At 48.4% G+C, this 18,799-nt stretch overlaps 1 protein-coding gene across 5 annotated transcripts in view; it reads left to right on the forward strand.

Moving 5' to 3' along the window:
• Positions 1 to 18,799, forward strand: part of Arhgap44 (Rho GTPase activating protein 44) — a 174,120-nt gene that overhangs the window by 144,796 nt on the left and 10,525 nt on the right. For 3 of the 5 annotated variants that reach the window (XM_052756922.1, XM_052756924.1, XM_052756925.1), the window contains exons 13-17: positions 3,084 to 3,164; positions 6,252 to 6,365; positions 6,930 to 7,021; positions 8,018 to 8,198; positions 18,015 to 18,032. In XM_052756922.1, the coding sequence (XP_052612882.1) occupies positions 3,084 to 3,164; positions 6,252 to 6,365; positions 6,930 to 7,021; positions 8,018 to 8,198; positions 18,015 to 18,032 (486 nt within the window). The remainder of the gene's footprint in view (positions 1 to 3,083; positions 3,165 to 6,251; positions 6,366 to 6,929; positions 7,022 to 8,017; positions 8,199 to 18,014; positions 18,033 to 18,799) is intronic. The other 2 variants (XM_052756923.1, XM_052756926.1) reach the window with 1 other exon arrangement.

The raw sequence follows: 18,799 nt of genomic DNA on the forward strand, positions 1-18,799 counted from the left end.
CTGAGGAGGCTTAGGACCTCCAAGACGCAGGTGGGCCAGGAAAGAGGGGAGGCCAGATTCCAGGTCACGACTAGTGCCGGAGGGGCTTCTCTTTGCAGTGGGTGACAGTTAATTCAGAGACTCACAGCTGGTCAAAGGGATGATGATTAGTGCCTGTTGAGGGCTGGGCCGCCGTCTGTACCAAACGTGCTCCACAGAACTTGGGGGACAGTAAAGAAAGAGAAGAAAGGGTGTGAGAGCTGGGCGACCGAGAGGAGTCACTGTGAAACACTGGCCACTGGGTAGGACGTGGCCCTTGGACTTAAGACTCACTGCAGTTATGGCTCCCTATACAAGACCTCAGAAGATTGGGCCGGCAAGATAGTCAGCATTCCAGCAGGATGAACTAACTGAACTCAGTGGACTGCAGACCAGTAAAAAGGAAAAGCCATGGCGACGGGAGGGGGACATGCTGGAAGAGTCCCAGGGGAGTGGGATGCGGTGTGGAGCTAGATGTGACCAAGATGTATTATATATGTGTGTGAAATAGTGAAAATATCCATAAAATATGTTTTTAGAAATGAGAGTTTATCAATCTAATGCAGGCTTACTGGGACCGAGGAGGCGTCTTTGGGAACCTGGTAAACTAAGTACCTCCATGCTAGAGCGTGCCGAGATGGAGGAGGATGCTGGGTTCCGAGGCTAGGAGGCCATCCTCAGGACAGACACCCTGGCTGACTTCTCTGATAGGCTGTTCTCCAAGACCTCTGTCTCATGGATAACTTCTGCCTCACCTTAAATGTCAGCGCCTAAGAGAAGCCTTCCCTGGCAGCCTCCCTCCCCACTGCCTTATTGCTTCTGCGCCAGAGAGAGTGTGAATGTCTAGGGTGGTTGGTATAGCTGATAGGTTAGGAACTCCTCTGAGGGTCTCTTCCCAGTCTATAGAGGTGTTCCTGGCACAGAGGGACTCATTCTAATGTCTGTTGACTTACATTCCTTGAAAGGTCAGATATCATCTGCCCTTTGTCAAAAGACAAATTCAGCTTAAAACCTAACAGCTTTCCTTTTCCACTTTATAATGGAGCAGCACTTGATTCCACGGAGCAGAATGAGTTCTTGCAGTGAATGAAGGAGGAGGAGGAGTTAGCTTTGCAGGCAGAAAAGCCCAAAGAGACAGAAACAACAAAAAGTCCTTGTTTTAACGGGACTCCTCACGGAGGCAGAGTGGGTGTTCTGACCGGCTCAGGAACACCGGTCTTCTAGGACTAGTTACTGCAAGACCATTGTTTTAGGAAACTGGTCCCCATTCTCTTTGTTCACTTTTGATTGTGTGGCTAGAGCACCGTGGCCCCATTCCAGCCTCATCTGCTCTGCCAGGCAGATCAGTGCCAGCTGTTAGCACAATACTGTCACCTTTAGAAAAGTTGAAGACTGGAAGAGGACATGGGGCCACTGCCACAGAAAGTGCCTTCACAAGGGACAGAGGGACAGCAGTGGTGGCGACAGCCTCAGTGCCACTATTTCAGAATGAGGAGGGTTTATATGAGCGAGAATTGTTGAGACCAAGGTTGGATAAAGCACAGGGACAAATAGCCAAATGAATGGAAACACATGAACTATGAACCAATGGCTGAGGGGTCCCCACTGGATCAGGCCCTCTGAATGGGTAAGACAGTTGATTGGCTTGATCTGTTTGGGAGGCATCCAGGCAGTGGGACCAGATCTTGTGCTCATTGCATGAGTTGGCTGTTTGAAACCTGGGGCCTATGCAGGATTGTTTGGCTCGGCCTGGGAGGAGGGGACTAGACCTGCCTGGACTGAGTCTACCAGGTTGACCTCAGTCTGTGGGGAAGGCTTTGCCCTGGAGGAGATGGGAATGGGGGGGGGGGGTTGGGGGGAAGGTGAGGGGGACGGGAGGGGGGAGAACAAGGGAATCCGTGGCTGATATGTAGAACTGAATTGTATTGCAAAATAAATTAAAATAAATTAAAAAAAAAAAGAACCTCGCATACACCAGTAGCAGGGCGGGGGGGGGGGGGGGGAGTGGCGGGGAGGGGGGGGTTGGCACTTGGGTCACATGCTGGTTCAGACTGTTCACACCAGCTCTGTGAGGCAGGTGTTGCTCACAGAGGTCAGAGCTCCCACCAGGCCAGGGAGCGGAAGGGCTACTCACAGGGTCCAGATCAAGGCCCAGTCTGACCAGGCATTGCACCAATCTGTCCCTGTTCCTTCCTGCTCATCAATGGAGCTTTTAGCTGAAGGTTCTTGCAGAGGTTGCTTGCCTCTATCTCAAGGCAGAAATGAGGGGCAAAAAGAATTTGTCTCACCTTGGTCAAGGTCGGTAGGAGGACCCTAGGGGCACCCAGCAGACACATGTAAAGGTGATGGCTGTCTCTTAGGTGTGGAACTCACTGCTGCTTTTTACTCCTCGGATCTTCTGGAGAAAAGATTGTTCTGGCGTCAGACTTTTCTGATCATGTAGGCCTGGGTGTAAATTTTTCTAAAACTTAGTCCTGTAAGTAATGCTTTTAAGTCTGAGAGATTGATAGTAAACTCATAGAGTAAATTGTTATATATAAAATGGAAAACCTTTTAGCTAGTGGAAATGGTCCACTCACAGAAGTGAAGTTTCAAAGGTTGGATTTATTTATGTCTATGTAATTTATTTACTCATGTTATTTGTTGAACATTTAGTTTATGCTGGATATGGAGGAATTTGTTTTGCAGCGAGTAATGTCTGTTGAGCTGATGATCTGCAGGTTGAAGTGCGGCAGGGTCAAGTTCCCCCAGCTGGTGTCCTGTGTTCTCCCAACAGCCCCAAAGCCCTGTGCTCCATGATTGTCTGGCCTCGTGATCTCACTGTTAACCTGTTCTATTCATTCATCTGAGACCTGTGATCCATGCAGATGGAGTTTTGTTAAAATAGTGTAGGGCAGGACTGAAGGAGAGCGTAGGAGGGGAAGTGATAACAGCCACGTGTATTTAATTATAATAACTTGCAGTCATTGACTCCAGTGTCCATGATAGTGACTGGTTACAGAGACTGGTGATCGGTGCTGCGTCAGATTGTGTTCAACCAATGGCTTTTCCTGTCCATTTCTCAGTATTCAGGAACAAGACAAGAGACTCCAGGCTCTCTGGAATGCTTGCGAGAAGTTGCCCAAGGCCAACCATAATAACATCCGGTAAGTGGGGAGTGGAGAAAGTAGGTTGGGCTTGCATGAACCCAGCTGGCCTGTTGCCTGGGTAAAGATCATGAAAATGATCATGCATGGTCATCCTACAGCATCCATGGTACCATGAACTTACATGGTCCATTTTAAGCTTCAAACAGCCTGTGAGGTAAGGCAGGGGCAAGATTTTGCTGCTAAGGAAAAGGACAGAAGCCACATGTCATCAGGGGCTACCCAACAGCCATTGGCTAATTTATGAAGTTTTTCAGTTTGTGAAGAACAAGAAGTATTGCACACCCTCTTACAGTATTTGAGGTTAATAGACATCTAACTGACCTACTCTGGAGCCGAAGGAGGCAGGTATGACCTTGAGCTAGTCCTAGGCAGGGTGGTGACTGTCTTCTCTGGGAACCACTTAGCTTCTCGCTGACTCTCTGCTGCAGACCTTCCCCACCCTTGGCTTCTCTTCCTTCCCTTGCATGTTTCTCTCTTGCTTGCTTCCTCTCCTCCCTGTTTCTTAGGATGCAGATTTTCAGCTTCAACTTCTGCTTCCATCTGCCTGATAGTTCCCGTTTCCCTGTGCAGTGGTGTGGCTGTTCCTCAAAGCGCTAAACCCCAAATTACCATATGATGTGGCAGCTCTGCTTCAGAGCATATGCCCAAAGGAACTGAGAGTGGAGACTGGAGATGGATGCACCCACATTCATAGCAGTGAGATTCACAGTAGCCAAAGTGGAAATAACCTAAGTGTCCCTAGGTGGATAAATAGATAAATCCAATTTTGTGGTGTGTACATACGGTGGAATTGTGGTCCTTACAGTAACATGGATAAAAAAGTTTGGTTCCATATATAGGAGAGAATTGAGAGTAATTGGAGTCACAAGTACTGAAGGTGGTTACCAGGACTGGGCAGAGTGGAGAATGCAGGGGTTAATGTCCAATGCATACAGTCTCCATTTGAGGTCAAGTGGTCCTGGAGGTAGATAGATGGTTGTCATGGTTGCCTAGCAATGTGGATGTAGCTTGTAGTACTTCAGTGTATGCCTACATGCTGTTGGTTGTTTTCTTACTCTTTGTCTCTTTGTGGGGGTCCACTACCTAGCTCTCAAATAAATCATACACGGAGGCTTATTCTTAATTATAAATGCCTGGCCTTAGCTTGGCTTGTTTCTTGCCAGCTTTCCTTAATTTTAAATTATCCCATCTATCTTTTGCCTCTGGGCTTTTCCTTTTCTATGCCTGGATACCTTTATTTGTTTCTTACTCCATGGCTTGCTGTGTAGCTGGGTGGTCGGCCCCTGGGTCCTCCTTCTCTGGCTCCTTCTCCTTCTTCTATATATGCTTTCTGCCAGCCCCGCCTATTCTTTTTCCTGCCTTGTTATTAGCCATTCAGTTCTTTATGAGAATATCAGGTGTTTTAGACAGGCACAGAAACACAGCTTCATAGAGTTAAACAAATGCAACATAAACAAAAGTAACACACCTTATAATAATATTCTACAACACCTACAAATGGATAAAGTGAATTGTAGATGTATTTCATTAAAATTTGCATTTAAAAATATTCTGATCCAGCCGGGCGGTGGTGGTGCATGCCTTTAATCCCAGCACTCGGGAGGCAGAGCCAGGCGGATCTCTGTGAGTTCGAGGCCAGCCTGGGCTACCAAGTGAGTTCCAGGAAAAGGTGCAAAGCTACACAGAGAAACCCTGTCTCGAAAAACCAAAAAAAAAAAAAAAATATTCTGATCCAAGTCATGTATGCACAACTCACTACATGTTGGTGACCTCAACCCTCAGCCACTGGCCAGGATCCAGGTTGAATGTTCTCAGAGATCCCACATCCTGGTCCAGTCCTAGGATGCTTCTCAGAGGTTAAGACCTAAGCAGGAGTGTCTGTGGATAGAGCTAGTACAGGAAGAAGATGTTGACTACTGGGTTGGACACCCAGCTCCCCAAAAGCAGGTGCACTGACTGCTGGCCTGTTAGGAGATGAGTTGAAATCCTCCAAGGAGCTTCCTTTGCTGTGACCCAAGGGTTAGGACAGAAGCCTTTTGTAGCTAGGAGTACAGAAGAAAACCCACCCCTGGGGCCTCTCGGAAGGACAGGGATATTCTCAGTGCAACATTCCCAAGCCATTGGGGGGAGGGTTACCTTGTTCATAGCTTCTTCATTCTTTTAAAAACTGAAGTTATGGAAATATAACCCACACACCACTGTGCCTTTCTAAAGGGGACATTTAGGATTGATGCTCTATTTACAGAGTTGTGCACCTATTGTTGATAGTGTCCGATTTTAGAGTATTTTTAACCATTCCACAAAGAAACCCAGTCCCCAGTCCAGCCCAGCAACCACGAATCCGCCTTCTTGTACTGTGTACTTGTCCGTTCTGGATATTTCACGTAATGAAGTAGAACTACACCATGTGGCCTTTTGTGTCTGTCTTCGTTGGATTGCCATATTTCCAGGGCTCACCCATGTGACAGAACATGTCAATTCTTCATTCTTTTTTATGTCTTTCCTAACATGCTACATAAATGCACTTGCTCATTGAAGGGCATTTGAGTGGCCCCAGCTCTATGACTACTACACATAATGCCTCTCTGGGTGTCTTTTTGGCAGCTTGTACACAGGCATATTTTTCTTGGGTGTATTCCTAGCACTGGAATTGCTGGGTCATGTTCTGTCTTCACTGGCTCTTTCCAGGAAGCCTGGGTGAGGGTAATAACAGCCCCGCCTGTGGATAACCGCAGACACTGGTCACACAGAGAGGATGACAGGTGGTTACACAGGAGGTGACAGGTTTGGTGATAGTACACCTTGATCATCCGGTACGAAGGCACAAGGACAGATGGGGCCTTTTATTGGTCGTTCACTAGAGTGGATGTGAGCATCTAACTGGGTGACTTCTGGGCCTGTCAGCTTTGGGGAAGAGAATCCAGGATTCCCATTTCCTGATGTGGGATATTTCTTCATATATTGCTGGATCTATGAGTCTCCTTGTCAGAAACATCCTGCACAAGAGACGTTTCTATTAGGTCCTGCAGGACTCTGGCTAGTATTGATTTCTAGTGAAACCCAACTTGTCTCATTGCCTTTCAGGTACTTGATCAAATTTTTATCCAAACTGTCTGAATATCAGGATGTAAACAAGATGACTCCCAGTAACATGGCAATCGTCCTAGGACCCAACCTCCTATGGCCACAATCAGAGGGGTGAGTACAGGAAGGAGAAGCCCCCTAGGGTACCAGGCATGGGTCTCAGGGCAGGGGGCCTGGGCCCTGGATCATCTCAGCCTGTTAGCTCCAGGTCTGTTGTGGCCTACTCCTTCTTAGGGTCAGGAGAAGGAAGATAATTCTCTGCAGCTCTTTCTCGCTGACCGACTCTGAGCTATGGATCTGAGGAAGGTATTCTCTGATGAATCTAAACCAGTGTGGAGGGTGACAGAGGAGGGCAAGGACATGATGGCACCAAGCAAGGCAAGCTCTCTTGGACCCTCTGGAGGCATGGAGGCTAGCTCCTGGCATCTAGACCTGAAAGGATAGTGGCCTGTCTACAAGATGCAGCTGAGTTGAAAAGCAGACAAGCTCCCCTGTGCTGAGAAAGCATTTATGGATATTTCGTGATCACCAGGAGGGATGGTGTTCATCAAGCTTCAGGGAAGCAGCTGACAGATCTGGGCCTGCAGAATTCCAGGCCAGGGTCCTTTCTCAAGCTTAGCGGAGCTTAGTGGAGCTGTCCCTCTGCCTCAGCTGGTAACCTCTGTCCCCTGCTTGCAGGAACATCACCGAGATGATGACCACAGTTTCACTGCAGATTGTCGGCATCATCGAGCCCATCATCCAGCATGCAGACTGGTTCTTCCCTGGGGGTAAGTGCCAGCACTCACATAGTGGGGACAGAGGAGCAGAGGAGGGGACAGGAAAGTCACTGTGGTCTCGGAGCCTGTGAAGCCAGGGGTGTGCACCCAGGCTTTGGCTGGTGTTTTCACTCCTCCTGAACACACCTACCAGGCCTTGGAGTAGAGTCTGGGGTGCTCCCCTCTCTATCCCTGAATTCTGTTACTCAGGTGTCCATGCCCTCTGCTAACCAGGTCCATAGATTCTCCTGACCTAACATCTATACTATGGTTTATTCACATCTACAAAACGTGAGCAACTGCCAAGAGCAGAGTGGCCCTTAGCTCCAAACTCCTCACTTTCCCAATGCAGAGGGTGGCTGAGCCTGAGGCATGCATGTAGTAGGGGGTGGAGAAGCCCTCTAGTTTAGGGCTCAGGCATCGCCTGGGCATGGCCTTCCCCTGACTCAGACGGTGTTCTCTGAGCTGCCCCTCAGCGCATAGAAACAGGGCTCTAAGGCAGTGAGTTACTTTCCTTGAGCCTGGTTCAAAATTAGGTACTTGATATAGTTCTCTACCAGGGAACTTACAAGATGTTCTGAGCCACGGAAGTGTCATGGCATGCGTGATCTCTTTACAGAGATCTCTGCGGTGATCAATTTACAGAGACAGCAGTTGTAATAATATTTGCTAAAACAACAACACACTGATCCTGTACGTCGTATGTAGTAAATGTTGAGGGTGAGCTTAACGCCACTAACTTGTGTGAGGATGAAATGTGACTAAGGCTGGGATCCCAGCATCATCGTTCAGCAGTCACAGCTGACCTGGTTATCTTCCTCTATTACAGGCCACTCTGGCGATGACATAGTCTCTTTGCTGGCTAGTCAGTCTGAGGCATGAATATCACTAGGTAGCTGGTGTAGACCATGAGGTGCATGTTTCTCAAGGCAGCCTGTGAGCGACTCTCACCCAGGAAAGGTGGGCCATTAACAAGAGATCACGTACACTGATCCTTTCTCCCTGCAGAGATAGAGTTCAATATCACAGGCAGTTACGGGAGTCCGGTCCACGTGAACCACAACGCCAACTACAGCTCAATGCCCTCCCCAGACATGGACCCCGCTGACCGGCGCCAGCCAGAGCAGGCCCGCCGGCCCCTCAGTGTTGCTACCGACAACATGATGCTGGAGTTTTACAAGAAGGATGGGTATGAGCTAGTGTCTCTTTTTCAGCATTGGGAATATTGCTTTGGGGGAGGGTGTATTTAAGAAAACCAGGATTGACAGGAAGGCTGTACTTATTAATGGCACTGGAGGTGGCATGTAGCAGTTCCTTTGGGACCTCATCCCTGATGCTTTTGTCTGTGCTGTCTGGGACTGGTGTCATTGGCCTGCCTCTCTTTGGGCCAGAGGTTAAGTACAGCCTTCTTAGCTGACCTGCTTGCCATCGGTATGATTAGTTCTTAGCAAATCAAGAAATGTTGGTCAATGAAGGAAATTAATTTACAAATCATCAGCTTTCTTTTTCTTTTTCTTTGAGACGTCGTCTTATGTAGCCCAGGCTAGCCACACACCGTCCACACACACAGGCATGACCTTAAACTTCTAATCCTCCTGTTTCCACCTCCCAAGTGCTGGGATTCTAGATGTGTCTCTGCAGCGCTGGGGATTGAACGCAGGGCTTTGTGCATGCTGGATAAATGCTCCGGGCAGCAGAGCCACACCCCCAGCCCATAAGCTCTTTATTTTGATTCAGAACACACAGATGTGTTGTTGGGAGTGGAGCCCGGTGGCACAATTCATGCTTTGCCTGTGTGAAGTTAAATCTCAGTAGTATAGCATTTCCAAAAAGAGCCAACACGGATAAATGTGTGGCCATTCCCATCTCTTCGTCAGCTTCGCCTTAACTCTAGGCCTGCTGACCTGCCATCTTGAGTGGCGGGCTGTAATGAATAAGTTTCTCTGTGAGGCACGAAAGAAACCCAGGAGTGGTTCACGTATACAGCTTGTGTAGGTTTCTCAGGGTCTGCCCACATGAATGCAGTTCAAATTCAGCCAGCTTAGTGGGTGAGTGTGAGGAGCAGCCGCTCCATGCGCCCATTAAGCCAGTTTACATAAATGCCTAATTACACCATGTGAGCCCCTTAGTGAGCAACAGAAGCCTAAGCAGGTTACATAACCCACTCCAGCGAGTCATGGTGAGCGGCTACCCAGGGACCGCAGAGCCTGTGGACTGATGAGAGTCCAGCCCGCCAAGGGTGTCAGGAGTGGATTACCGTGGTTTGCCAAGCCAGTCAATTAAGTAAACTGTGATTAGGAATTAAAAACTAGGTACATGCAATCACTTCTACAACTGCTCCTTCAGGGCGGGACCATGGAGCACCACCAAGTCAGAGTGTCTGAAATTCAGATGATAGGGACTAAAGCAGCCAGATCTCGCTCTTCCCCCAGGAACCACCAGGATGTGTTGCAAAGACAGATGCAAAAAGGTCCTTGGGGGACCTGTGGAACAGTGGGAGTCAAGCTGTCCCTCCTCCTCCTGCATGGGAGTTGGCATTGGGGGCTAGAATTTGCAAAGGAGCCCTAAGACTGTGTCCTGTGATGTGTGTGTATGTGTGTGTGTGTGGGGGGGGAGGCAGTTGTTCTCAGTGAGTTACTGTCCCTGCTTGTGACCTTGCTCAACTCAGATAATGTGTGAGGTGCATGGCGTTATTTGAGTATGTGTGCATTTGTGTTGTTCACTACCTAGCAGGGAAGAAATCTTTACCAAAAAAAGTAGCACAACTAGAGTTGGAGAGAGACAGAAAACTGGAACGCACATTGGTGTGTGTTTCTTTTAAAGCTCACTCTGAGCCGCAGCCCGGTTCCCATGTGACTCCTCACCCAGCCATCAGGATGCCCTCCCAGGTAGATGCTGGTGCTGCTGGTAGCAGCCCAGTCCCCATGTGACCCCTCACCAAGCCATCAGGATGCCCTCACAGGTAGATGCTGGTGCTGGCTGAGCCATAGAGAACACCACAGAACCACTGGGCTCATCCAAGTCTACTGACCTCCTGCAGTGTACGGATGTGGCAACAGCTTGGCCAATGGCATTTTAAGCTGATGCCACCTCTCTGGTGAGGTCCTGTAGCTTCGGTACGCTGGGAATGAACTGTACAGTCTGTGTGCCCTGCTGATCTAAGGTTGGGACCTGTGTGAGGCTTGGTATGTATAGACACTTCTGCTAAGCCTGGTAACCTGAGTTTGATCCCCAGACCCCAATGGTGGAAAGAGAGAATTAATTCTCACAAGTTGTCCTCTGACCTCCACACATGTGCTATGGAGCATTTACATACACACACACACACACACACACACACACACACACACACACACACACACAATCTGAAAGTTTATAAATTCAGAGTTTTATTTCCATCGTCTACCCTCCCAGTCTATGTATTACTGCAATACATGAAGTAAAATGTATTGTGTATGTTTTAAAATTTGTGTTCCACAGCAAATAAAATGGAAAACATAGTTTAAGCTAACCCTCAAAGAGCTGTCTGACAGGGCATGATTTGCAGCCATGTACCATATGGTGACATTTGGGCAATGATAGGTCACATACATGACTGTCATATGAGATTTATGTATCTAATGATGCCATAGCCAGCATAGTTTGTAAGTATACTCTGTCATGTTCGGACAAAAATGAAATTGCCCAGTGACAGATTTCTAGGCTCAATGGTCAGTTCTGAACTTTGAAAGAAGGAGGTTGAGGGAGAGGGGAACATTCTCAATCCACTGATAGCAGCAGTATTCAACATCTGTCCCCATTTCTGAGCTCTTAATATATCTCGAGAAAAAAATGTTAAAGTCTTTTAAATTGCCCATTGAAATGTTGACATTAAATAGATGTTGTGGAAGGGTTTTGCCCAAGATAAAAAGAAATTGTAAACTGTATATCAATAAAGTCAGAAAAGTTAACAGATAGACTGGATAAAATTGGGCCGAAGTGGGAAGTTTTCTGTCAGTGTCAAGAGTATCTTTTGGGCCAAATGCCTTCTAAGTTCTAGATGTCATGGAAGCAGCTTGCTCTCCACGGGTCTGGTCTTGAAGCCTTTCTGACTCATAACACCACAAGTAGAATGTCTTCAGTGAGTCATGGGTCAGAGTCAAGAGCTCACATCTGTGGTTTTCATCATGACACACAGGATGATGGCCACCCACAGATACGGCATCCAAATCTGCAACCTCTATATATTACTTTATTTGGCACAGGTCAGTGGGAATCTTTGCAGGAATGATTAAAGTAAGCATCTTGAAGTAGGAAGTTCAACTGGCTTCTCAATGGTCCCTCTAGGACATCATTTGCAGGAAGGAGGCCAGGAACTACACTGCACTAGAGCTAAGAAGGTTGAGCTGAGATGTAAAGGTTGGCTGACACCAGAAGCTGGAACAGAAATAGATCACATGTCCTCTAGAGCCCCTGAAGGGACCACAGGCATGCTGCTGGTGAATGGACTATAGTGACAGAGAATGTGGAATCTGCTTCCAGAACTGTATGTTTCTATCTGTCATTTGCCAATTTCGTGGTACCTATCACTGCAGTTCCAGGAGCCTAGTACAGTCATTTACTTCAGCTGCCAGCAAGTAGCATTCTAGGAAAGATGGCAGCAGACACTCCAATTGTCCTTGCTCAGTGTTGGTGTTTCAATGACCTTGACTGGCATCTGCGCTAGCCACGGTGATGTTCCTGGCTGAGGGCAAAAGGTGTATTGTGGAACTTCTGAGACTAGCCCTATAGGTTCTTCCTATGTCTCTGGGGACACTCAATCTTGGAATGTAGCTGGTGCAGAGTCCAAGCATCCCCCAGAGGGAAGTGGAGGTCCCAGTGGGATCTATCCCAAGGGAGCACGGAGCTGGCAGCCAGCTCAATTTACCAGCTCTGTCAGGAAGTCTCAACTTTTGAGTGACATCCCCACATCTTTAAGGGAGCAAAGCAGTACACAGGGGCTAGAAGGATGGGGGCTCAGCAGTCAAGAGCACTTGCTGAACTTCCAAAGGACGGAAGTTCAATTCCCAGCATGGTTGGGTAGCTTACAACCACCTGGAACTCCTGTTCCACGGGATTCAAGTGCCCTCTTCCCGCCTCCATGGGCACCCTCACATGTGCCACACACAGAAGCACACACATATAAAAGATAAATCTTTAAAGTAGTGGCCTGCCTGGACCCTCTTCTGCCACTGAGGCATCCTGACCAAGCCTTTCCCTTGCCTCTTAAGTACTTGATATCTTTGTCTATCGACACAATGCCAAGTGCTTGAGCTAACTCTGCGAGCATAAAATAGACTAAAGCCAAACTGGCCAGTGACACCTGATGGCCATCAAGGGCTCTCTCTAACTTCCAAACCCTTCTTCAGGCAGGAAGGTCGTGACCCTTCATAGTCAAGTTCCCTGTCCTCTGTCAGCTTGTTCTCCACTGACCCTTTCAGCCAAGATGACAGTTTGACCGTCCAGGGCTGAGCACTGAAAAGTACAGATGTTGTAGTCAGATCTCTGCTAATATAACTAACTGAATGCCTGAGAGAGTCAGCTGAGGAGGAGGGAAGTGTATTGTGGGTAATGGCTTCAGGCTTGAAACTGTTGCTTGGCCCCATTGGTTGCCTTAAGGGCCACAGTGTGTACATAGAAATTCACAGCGGAGGAAGCACAGAAAAGAGGAGAAGGGATCCCAATAGCCACTTCTGAGACACGCTGCTGGCAACCTAGCATCCTATGGGACCAGCTCCAAAAGGGTCCATCATCTCCGCAGATGGCCAGAGGTCACGCTTTCAGCACATAGGCCTTTGGAAGACATGTATCCCAACCATGCCAGGTGGGGTTTTGTGAACTTCTCCCTTAATTTTAGTTCCGTACTCCTGGAGTCTTCTATTAGGCTCTCAGGTTCCCATCTTCAGAAACCCATCTTGGCTGGTCTAACAGGCCGGAGCCCAAAGGACAGATCAACAGAAAGAAGAGGGGCTCTGAGTCACCCTACTTCCGTGCTTTACTGGTAGGGAAGGAGGAACTCTGATGTCAGATGCTAAACCCAGGTGGCATCTTCCCAGTGTCTCCATCTCATGCTGTCTGTCCCCAGTTTACCCCTTAATAAACACAGTCCACTCCTTTACTAAGCAGACATTTTATTTTGTTTTAGACCAAGTCTCATCATGTAGCTTTGGCTGTCCTGGAACTCACTATGTAGACCAGGCTTGAACTCAGAGTTCCGCCTGCCTCTGCTTCCTGAGTGCTGGCATTAAAGGTGTGTGCTGTCATACCCACTTAGACACTTTTTTTTTTTTTTTTTTTTTTTTTTTGGTTTTTCGAGACAGGGTTTTTCTGTGTAGCTTTGGTGCCTGTCCTGGAACTCACTCTGTAGACCAGGTTGGCCTCGAACTCACAGAGATCCACCTGGCTCTGCCTCCCGAGTGCTGGGATTAAAGGTATGCGCCACCACTGCCTGGCATTAGACACTTTTTAAAGTCCTATGTGCTTGGTATCTGGAGTGACAGGACATTACCACTGTTGATTCTTCCTCAAGGTTGTGTGTCCCTTATTAAAACAGTTTAGGACTAGAAATATTTCAAAATTTGGAGTATACGTTTAAACACACGAAACATCTTGGGGGTGCAACTGAAGAATAAAAATGAAATCTGTTTCACACATATATCCTGAAGGTCATTTTATACAGCATCTTTCCTGTTCCTGTGCTTTGAGTGCAAGTCAGCACTCAAGGTCAAGGGTAGAATTTCTGACATTCCCCTCAGCTCACAAAGCCTTGGGATTTGAAGCATTCTGCATGCCAGATTTTCAGATGAAGGGTGCTCAGCCTGTGCCTGGTCTCCTAGGGCTGAGGGTCTTATGTTTATTATTCTATAAACACACCCAAGGGAGAGAGGGTATGCCACTCCTACTTTACAAAGGATACTCAAAGGTTACTCATCTGTATCTGTATCATATAGCTAACAATTGCCAAGTCTGGGGGATTCATGCCAAAATGTACTGCCTCCAAAGCCTCCTCTGTTGCCTTGAACAGAAGAGTATATGTAGTCATCATGTCGTAGAAGCAATACAAACCATCTCCTAGGCCCCTTCTGTAAGATACATTCTCATTTGCTACATCTCTGCCTTATCACCTTATAAAATACCATTCTGTATCTGGGCACACCTCTCCTTAGACATACTTTGTATTTATATTAGTTCACTTTCTGTTGCTATAACTAAATGCTGGGGGCTGGATGTCTTAGCCAGTGTTCTATTACTGTGAAGAGACACCATGACCATGGCAACTCTTATAAGGGAAACATTAAATTGGGGCTTATTCTTTCAAAGATTTAGTCCATTATCATCATGTCAGGACATGGCAGCATACAGGCAGACATGGTGCTGGAGAAGGAGCTGAGAGTTCTATGTCTTGATCCATAGGCAGCAGAAGGAGTCTGTGTACCTGGTATAGTGTGAGCATATATGAGACCTCAAAGCCTGCCCCCCGAGTGACACACTTCCTCCAATAAGGCCACACCTACTCCATCAAGGCCACATCTACTCCAACAAGGCCATACCTACTCCATCAAGGCCACATCTACTCCAACAAGGCCACACCTACTCCATCAAGGCCACACCTACTCCAACAAGGCCATACCTACTCCATCAAGACCACACCTACTCCAACAAGACCATACCTACTCCATCAAGGCCACACCTCCTAATAGTGCCACTCCCTACTCCATTTTCTTTCAAACCACCACACAGGGTAGAGAAAAGAGGTTTACATAACTCATGGTTTCCGAGCCTCCAAGGCACAGTGCCAGCCTTGGCTTAGCAATAGTGAAGGTCCCCTTGGCTGCATCCCATGGCAGATGGCAGTAGGAGTGCCTGCGAAAGCAGGAGATGACAGGGCAAGACCGGAAGCCAGAGAGAGGTTTAAGGATCATGCTTGCCCTTTTATAACATCGCATGTGAGAAGCAGACTCCCATAAGAAACTCCTCGGGTCCTTCTGAGGATAGTGTCGCTTGTGAACTTATCACCTTGAATGCTAGGTCCCAGCTCTTAAAGGGTCTACTAGCTCCTATCATCTCAGAGGTTTTGCCCTCTGCAAAACCACAGCACCATCTCTCACGCATACACAACCCGTCCTGTCGCTTCTGCCCCCAGGCAGTGCTATGAAGGTGTGCCAAGTCTGTCATCAAAAGTTACCCTCGTGGATACTGGAAGCAGGAAGGAGGTATTTGCCCCATTCGGTCTATGAGAAAATAGTTACAACGAGTCAGTAATTGGTCTACCTGGGACTGGAGGCATGGGTCACCTCAGAACCTATTCTCTGTTAAAAGGCTCATTTAAAAAAAAAATCCAAAGTGTGATTTATAGCAAATCTCATACACAGGTGCTTGGCTGTGCATGATGGCACACACTTGTAATGCCAGCCTGTGGGAGGTGGAGGCCAGCCTCTGCTTTATGTCACAAAAGCCTATAATAACAAAGAAATAAATGGAAGGTTCTGGTAGGCAGAGAGGAATGAAGACTTGTCATCTGGCCTACCCACATGAATCCCAGTGAGGAGTGGTGACAAACTCCAGGTCTTCTGGCTGGTGTTTCTTTACCCTAACAGCAGGGAACCCAGCACCTCACCTTTGACCCTCAGAGTCTGCATGCACCACACCTTGAGTCTTTCCTGCCTCCCCAGGAGAGGCCCTGAGGAGCCAGAGCACAGTGCTCCAGGAGGCCCTCCCTGGGGCTCACTCTGTGCCTCCTGTCCATAGATTCCCCAACCTTAGCTTCTCAGGGTCTCCACCTAACCTGGTGTTTGCTCCCTTCCTCTAAGGCTGATCCCTCGAGTTTCCTAAGAGGGAGTCCTGGAGGTGCTGGGGCCTCCACGTTGGCTTTGGATTTCTATCAGCAGCACCAGCTGGAGTCAGCTTGCTATCCTTCAACACAGCAGCACCTTGAGTCTGCTCTGATCTCTCTTTTAAGACAACAACGAGCAAAGACTTGGGAACTGGCAGTTCAGACTTACGGTTTCATCCTCATGTGTGTATGCAGCCCCTTTTGGACAACTTTGTCATGAGCGGTGTTTATCTGGACATTCAGGCTTACAGAATTAGCAGCTTGCTCTTTTGAATGTAAATGAATATTTAGGTATTCGTGAGCATAGCTCCTACCTTTGCCATTGAGTCACCCCAAGATTCTTGTAACTACTTGAAAATGTTAGTGGACATGGTATGTGTATTCACTGAACCCATGATGTTCTACCCATCAGCCTCTTCGACAGGCAGAGGGGTAACTGGTTTAGTTCAGCAGCCTCTGGTGAAGGTGGTAGTGTGCACTCAGCTCATAGTTCTCAGTTGCTGGCATTTGCCAGTCATAATTGCCAGGGCTTGCTTAGTACCTAACTGGTGCCCAAGCCCGCTATTTCCCAGGCTGAACCAGATCAGCGGGTAGTTTGGGGTCTGAGGTTCCCAGCATTGGAAGCCGCCCTTGGAAAGAGAAAGCATTTCCCACAGCACTGCTTCTAAGGACTGGGCTTGCCCTCCTGATGAGGGAAGGCCCTTCTAAGCAGAAGAGAATGTGGCAAGGAGGAGCAGAGGGGTGGGACTTCCTGACTCTTGTGGCTACCTGTCTGCTGTGTTCCCTGACCTTTGAAGCTAAGTATTATCAGCTCCATCCCCTCGTTTAAGAATAAGCTTTTCTCCCCCTTTGCCCTGATAAATTCTGAGACCAGAAAGCATAGTTTGCCGAGCCTCCTTGGCCTGCTGTGACTACCAGGGGATACACACTGCCCCCTGCCCCTGAGTTTGATGACATTCCCGAGGTTTCCTGGAACATCTATGAAGGTCCTCAATCAGGATGACAAGAGCCAGTGAGTCCTGGGAAAAGATTCTCCATTCCAGGATGCCTCCCCGAAGCCATCAGGGAACCTGGGAGATGCCAGCTATGGCACTAGGCGTGAAAGGTTCAGGAAGCTGGCAAAGCCTTGGTTTGTTTGGTAGCACTTTCCCCACACCCCTCACCACAGGGTCTGTGCTGAGGCCTGTGTCCTTAAACGGGTCCATTCCACCCGCTACAGCTTATCTCTGTGTTTGAACTGTCCTTTGATCTTGCTGTACCTCTGCCACATAAATGTGACCATGTTAGAGAGGCAGGACTCCGTGGTGTAACAGCTCAGCGCCTCTGACCACGGAGTGAGAAGAGGAGAGAGAGAACACATGAATGTTCTCTTATTTTCACCCTGCTGTGCCCATAAGCACTAGAGACAGGTATGTCCTGCAGTGTGGCTTGTCCTTGTACTAAAGTTCATGTCACCCTCCATACTAGAGTTTAATGAAGCTGTTGCCTCAGGACATGGGACCAAGGTCCCCCTGGAGCGGAGGATGGGGTACGAACTGCCTTCTGCGTCCATGCAACTTGAAAACAGAGCAGATGTCTGACTCTCTGATGATTCCAGCACCCCATAGCCCTGGCAACTCCACAGCTCTCTATTGGTGCAATTATTAAGGCCACTCCACGTAGTTAAAAGAGAGGTTTATTTAGTGGCATAACTTACAAGTGAAGGGATAGGTAGGTTGCAGGGTCTAGGAAAGGTGTGGTGCCGTCTGGCTGTGTTCTCTGGAGAACTCTGCTTGGTCTACCTCCAGTGTCCAGGGTCCAGGAACCAAGAGAACTGGTGCATCCAGATCTCGGGTCTTCAGGGCCCTCTCTTGGCCCCGCCTTGTAGGCGTGACAGTTACCTAAGCCTCAATGGGGGTTGGAACTTCCAGATCAAAGCTGGAATGGCGACCCACTACAGCTCTCCTCTATCCACCTGCACGACTGTGGCTTGTGCAGACACGGGAGAGGCTTGGAGACGAAACAGTAGTCAGTCATCTTGTCACACACACAACACGAGCTTCACATCAGGACCCTGACCTTTCACAGGAGACCCCGTGCAGACACACCACCTCTGTGTCCAAAGGAAGGTGTAGATTCATTGGCACTAATATCTGTATGTTTCTGTCCCTGCAGCCTTAGGAAAATCCAAAGGTACAGTATCCTCTGGTAGCTACAAGGCCACTGGCAGTCTCTTAAACAAGCAAGCTGTGTGGTAGTGAGCTGGGCAAGGGGGTGAATGTGCCATGTTTGGTTGCTTGGCCGACTTACTTGGAGCTGTGTGTCCATCATCAAAATAGACTCTGAGCTGGAGGGACCACAGGCATGAGCAGCTCCTTCCATGCTATGTAGATAAGCAGCTGTGGCCTACAGAGGTCGTGCCTTGAGAGGATACCTACCCAGCAGCGGCAAAGCTGGGGCTATAACCCACCTTGAAAAAAAAAAATGTATCTAGAAGTCTCCTGCTGGTTGGTTCACTTCCTAGACTGGTGCTTTCTCTCCATGTCCCGCCTACCTTCATCTCACATGGGAGGAATGTTTCCCTTGCCCCCCAGGTAGGCCACATTCTGCTCTGAGGACAGCTTCAGTTCCACACCCCAGGATGCTTTGGGGGCCATTATCCCAGGGCCTGCTGGCTTTGGCAGAGGGTAAAAAGCACAGCTTGTGGACTCCCAAGCTGTTGGCTGTGCCCTGTTGTGCTTTGCCACTGTGGGAGGGCTACTCGTGCCAGGCCCGGGCTGGTCCCCAGCAGCCCAGGCACTGGAGCGTTGCTAGCCATACCCCTCCACTGTGGGCATTGCTTCCCAGGGCCCAGGAGGGTGCTAAGCCTGCTGCTCTCTCCTACACAGACTGCTTGAATGTCTCTGCTTCATGGGGGAGGGAACATGTCACCTGTCACATGTGGGTAAGCAGATGTTTTT

The sequence above is a fragment of the Peromyscus californicus genome, unplaced genomic scaffold (genome assembly GCF_007827085.1).
Source record: "Peromyscus californicus insignis strain IS unplaced genomic scaffold, ASM782708v3 Scaffold_3__1_contigs__length_106647218, whole genome shotgun sequence".
In the NCBI taxonomy this organism is placed as follows: domain Eukaryota; kingdom Metazoa; phylum Chordata; class Mammalia; order Rodentia; family Cricetidae; genus Peromyscus; species Peromyscus californicus.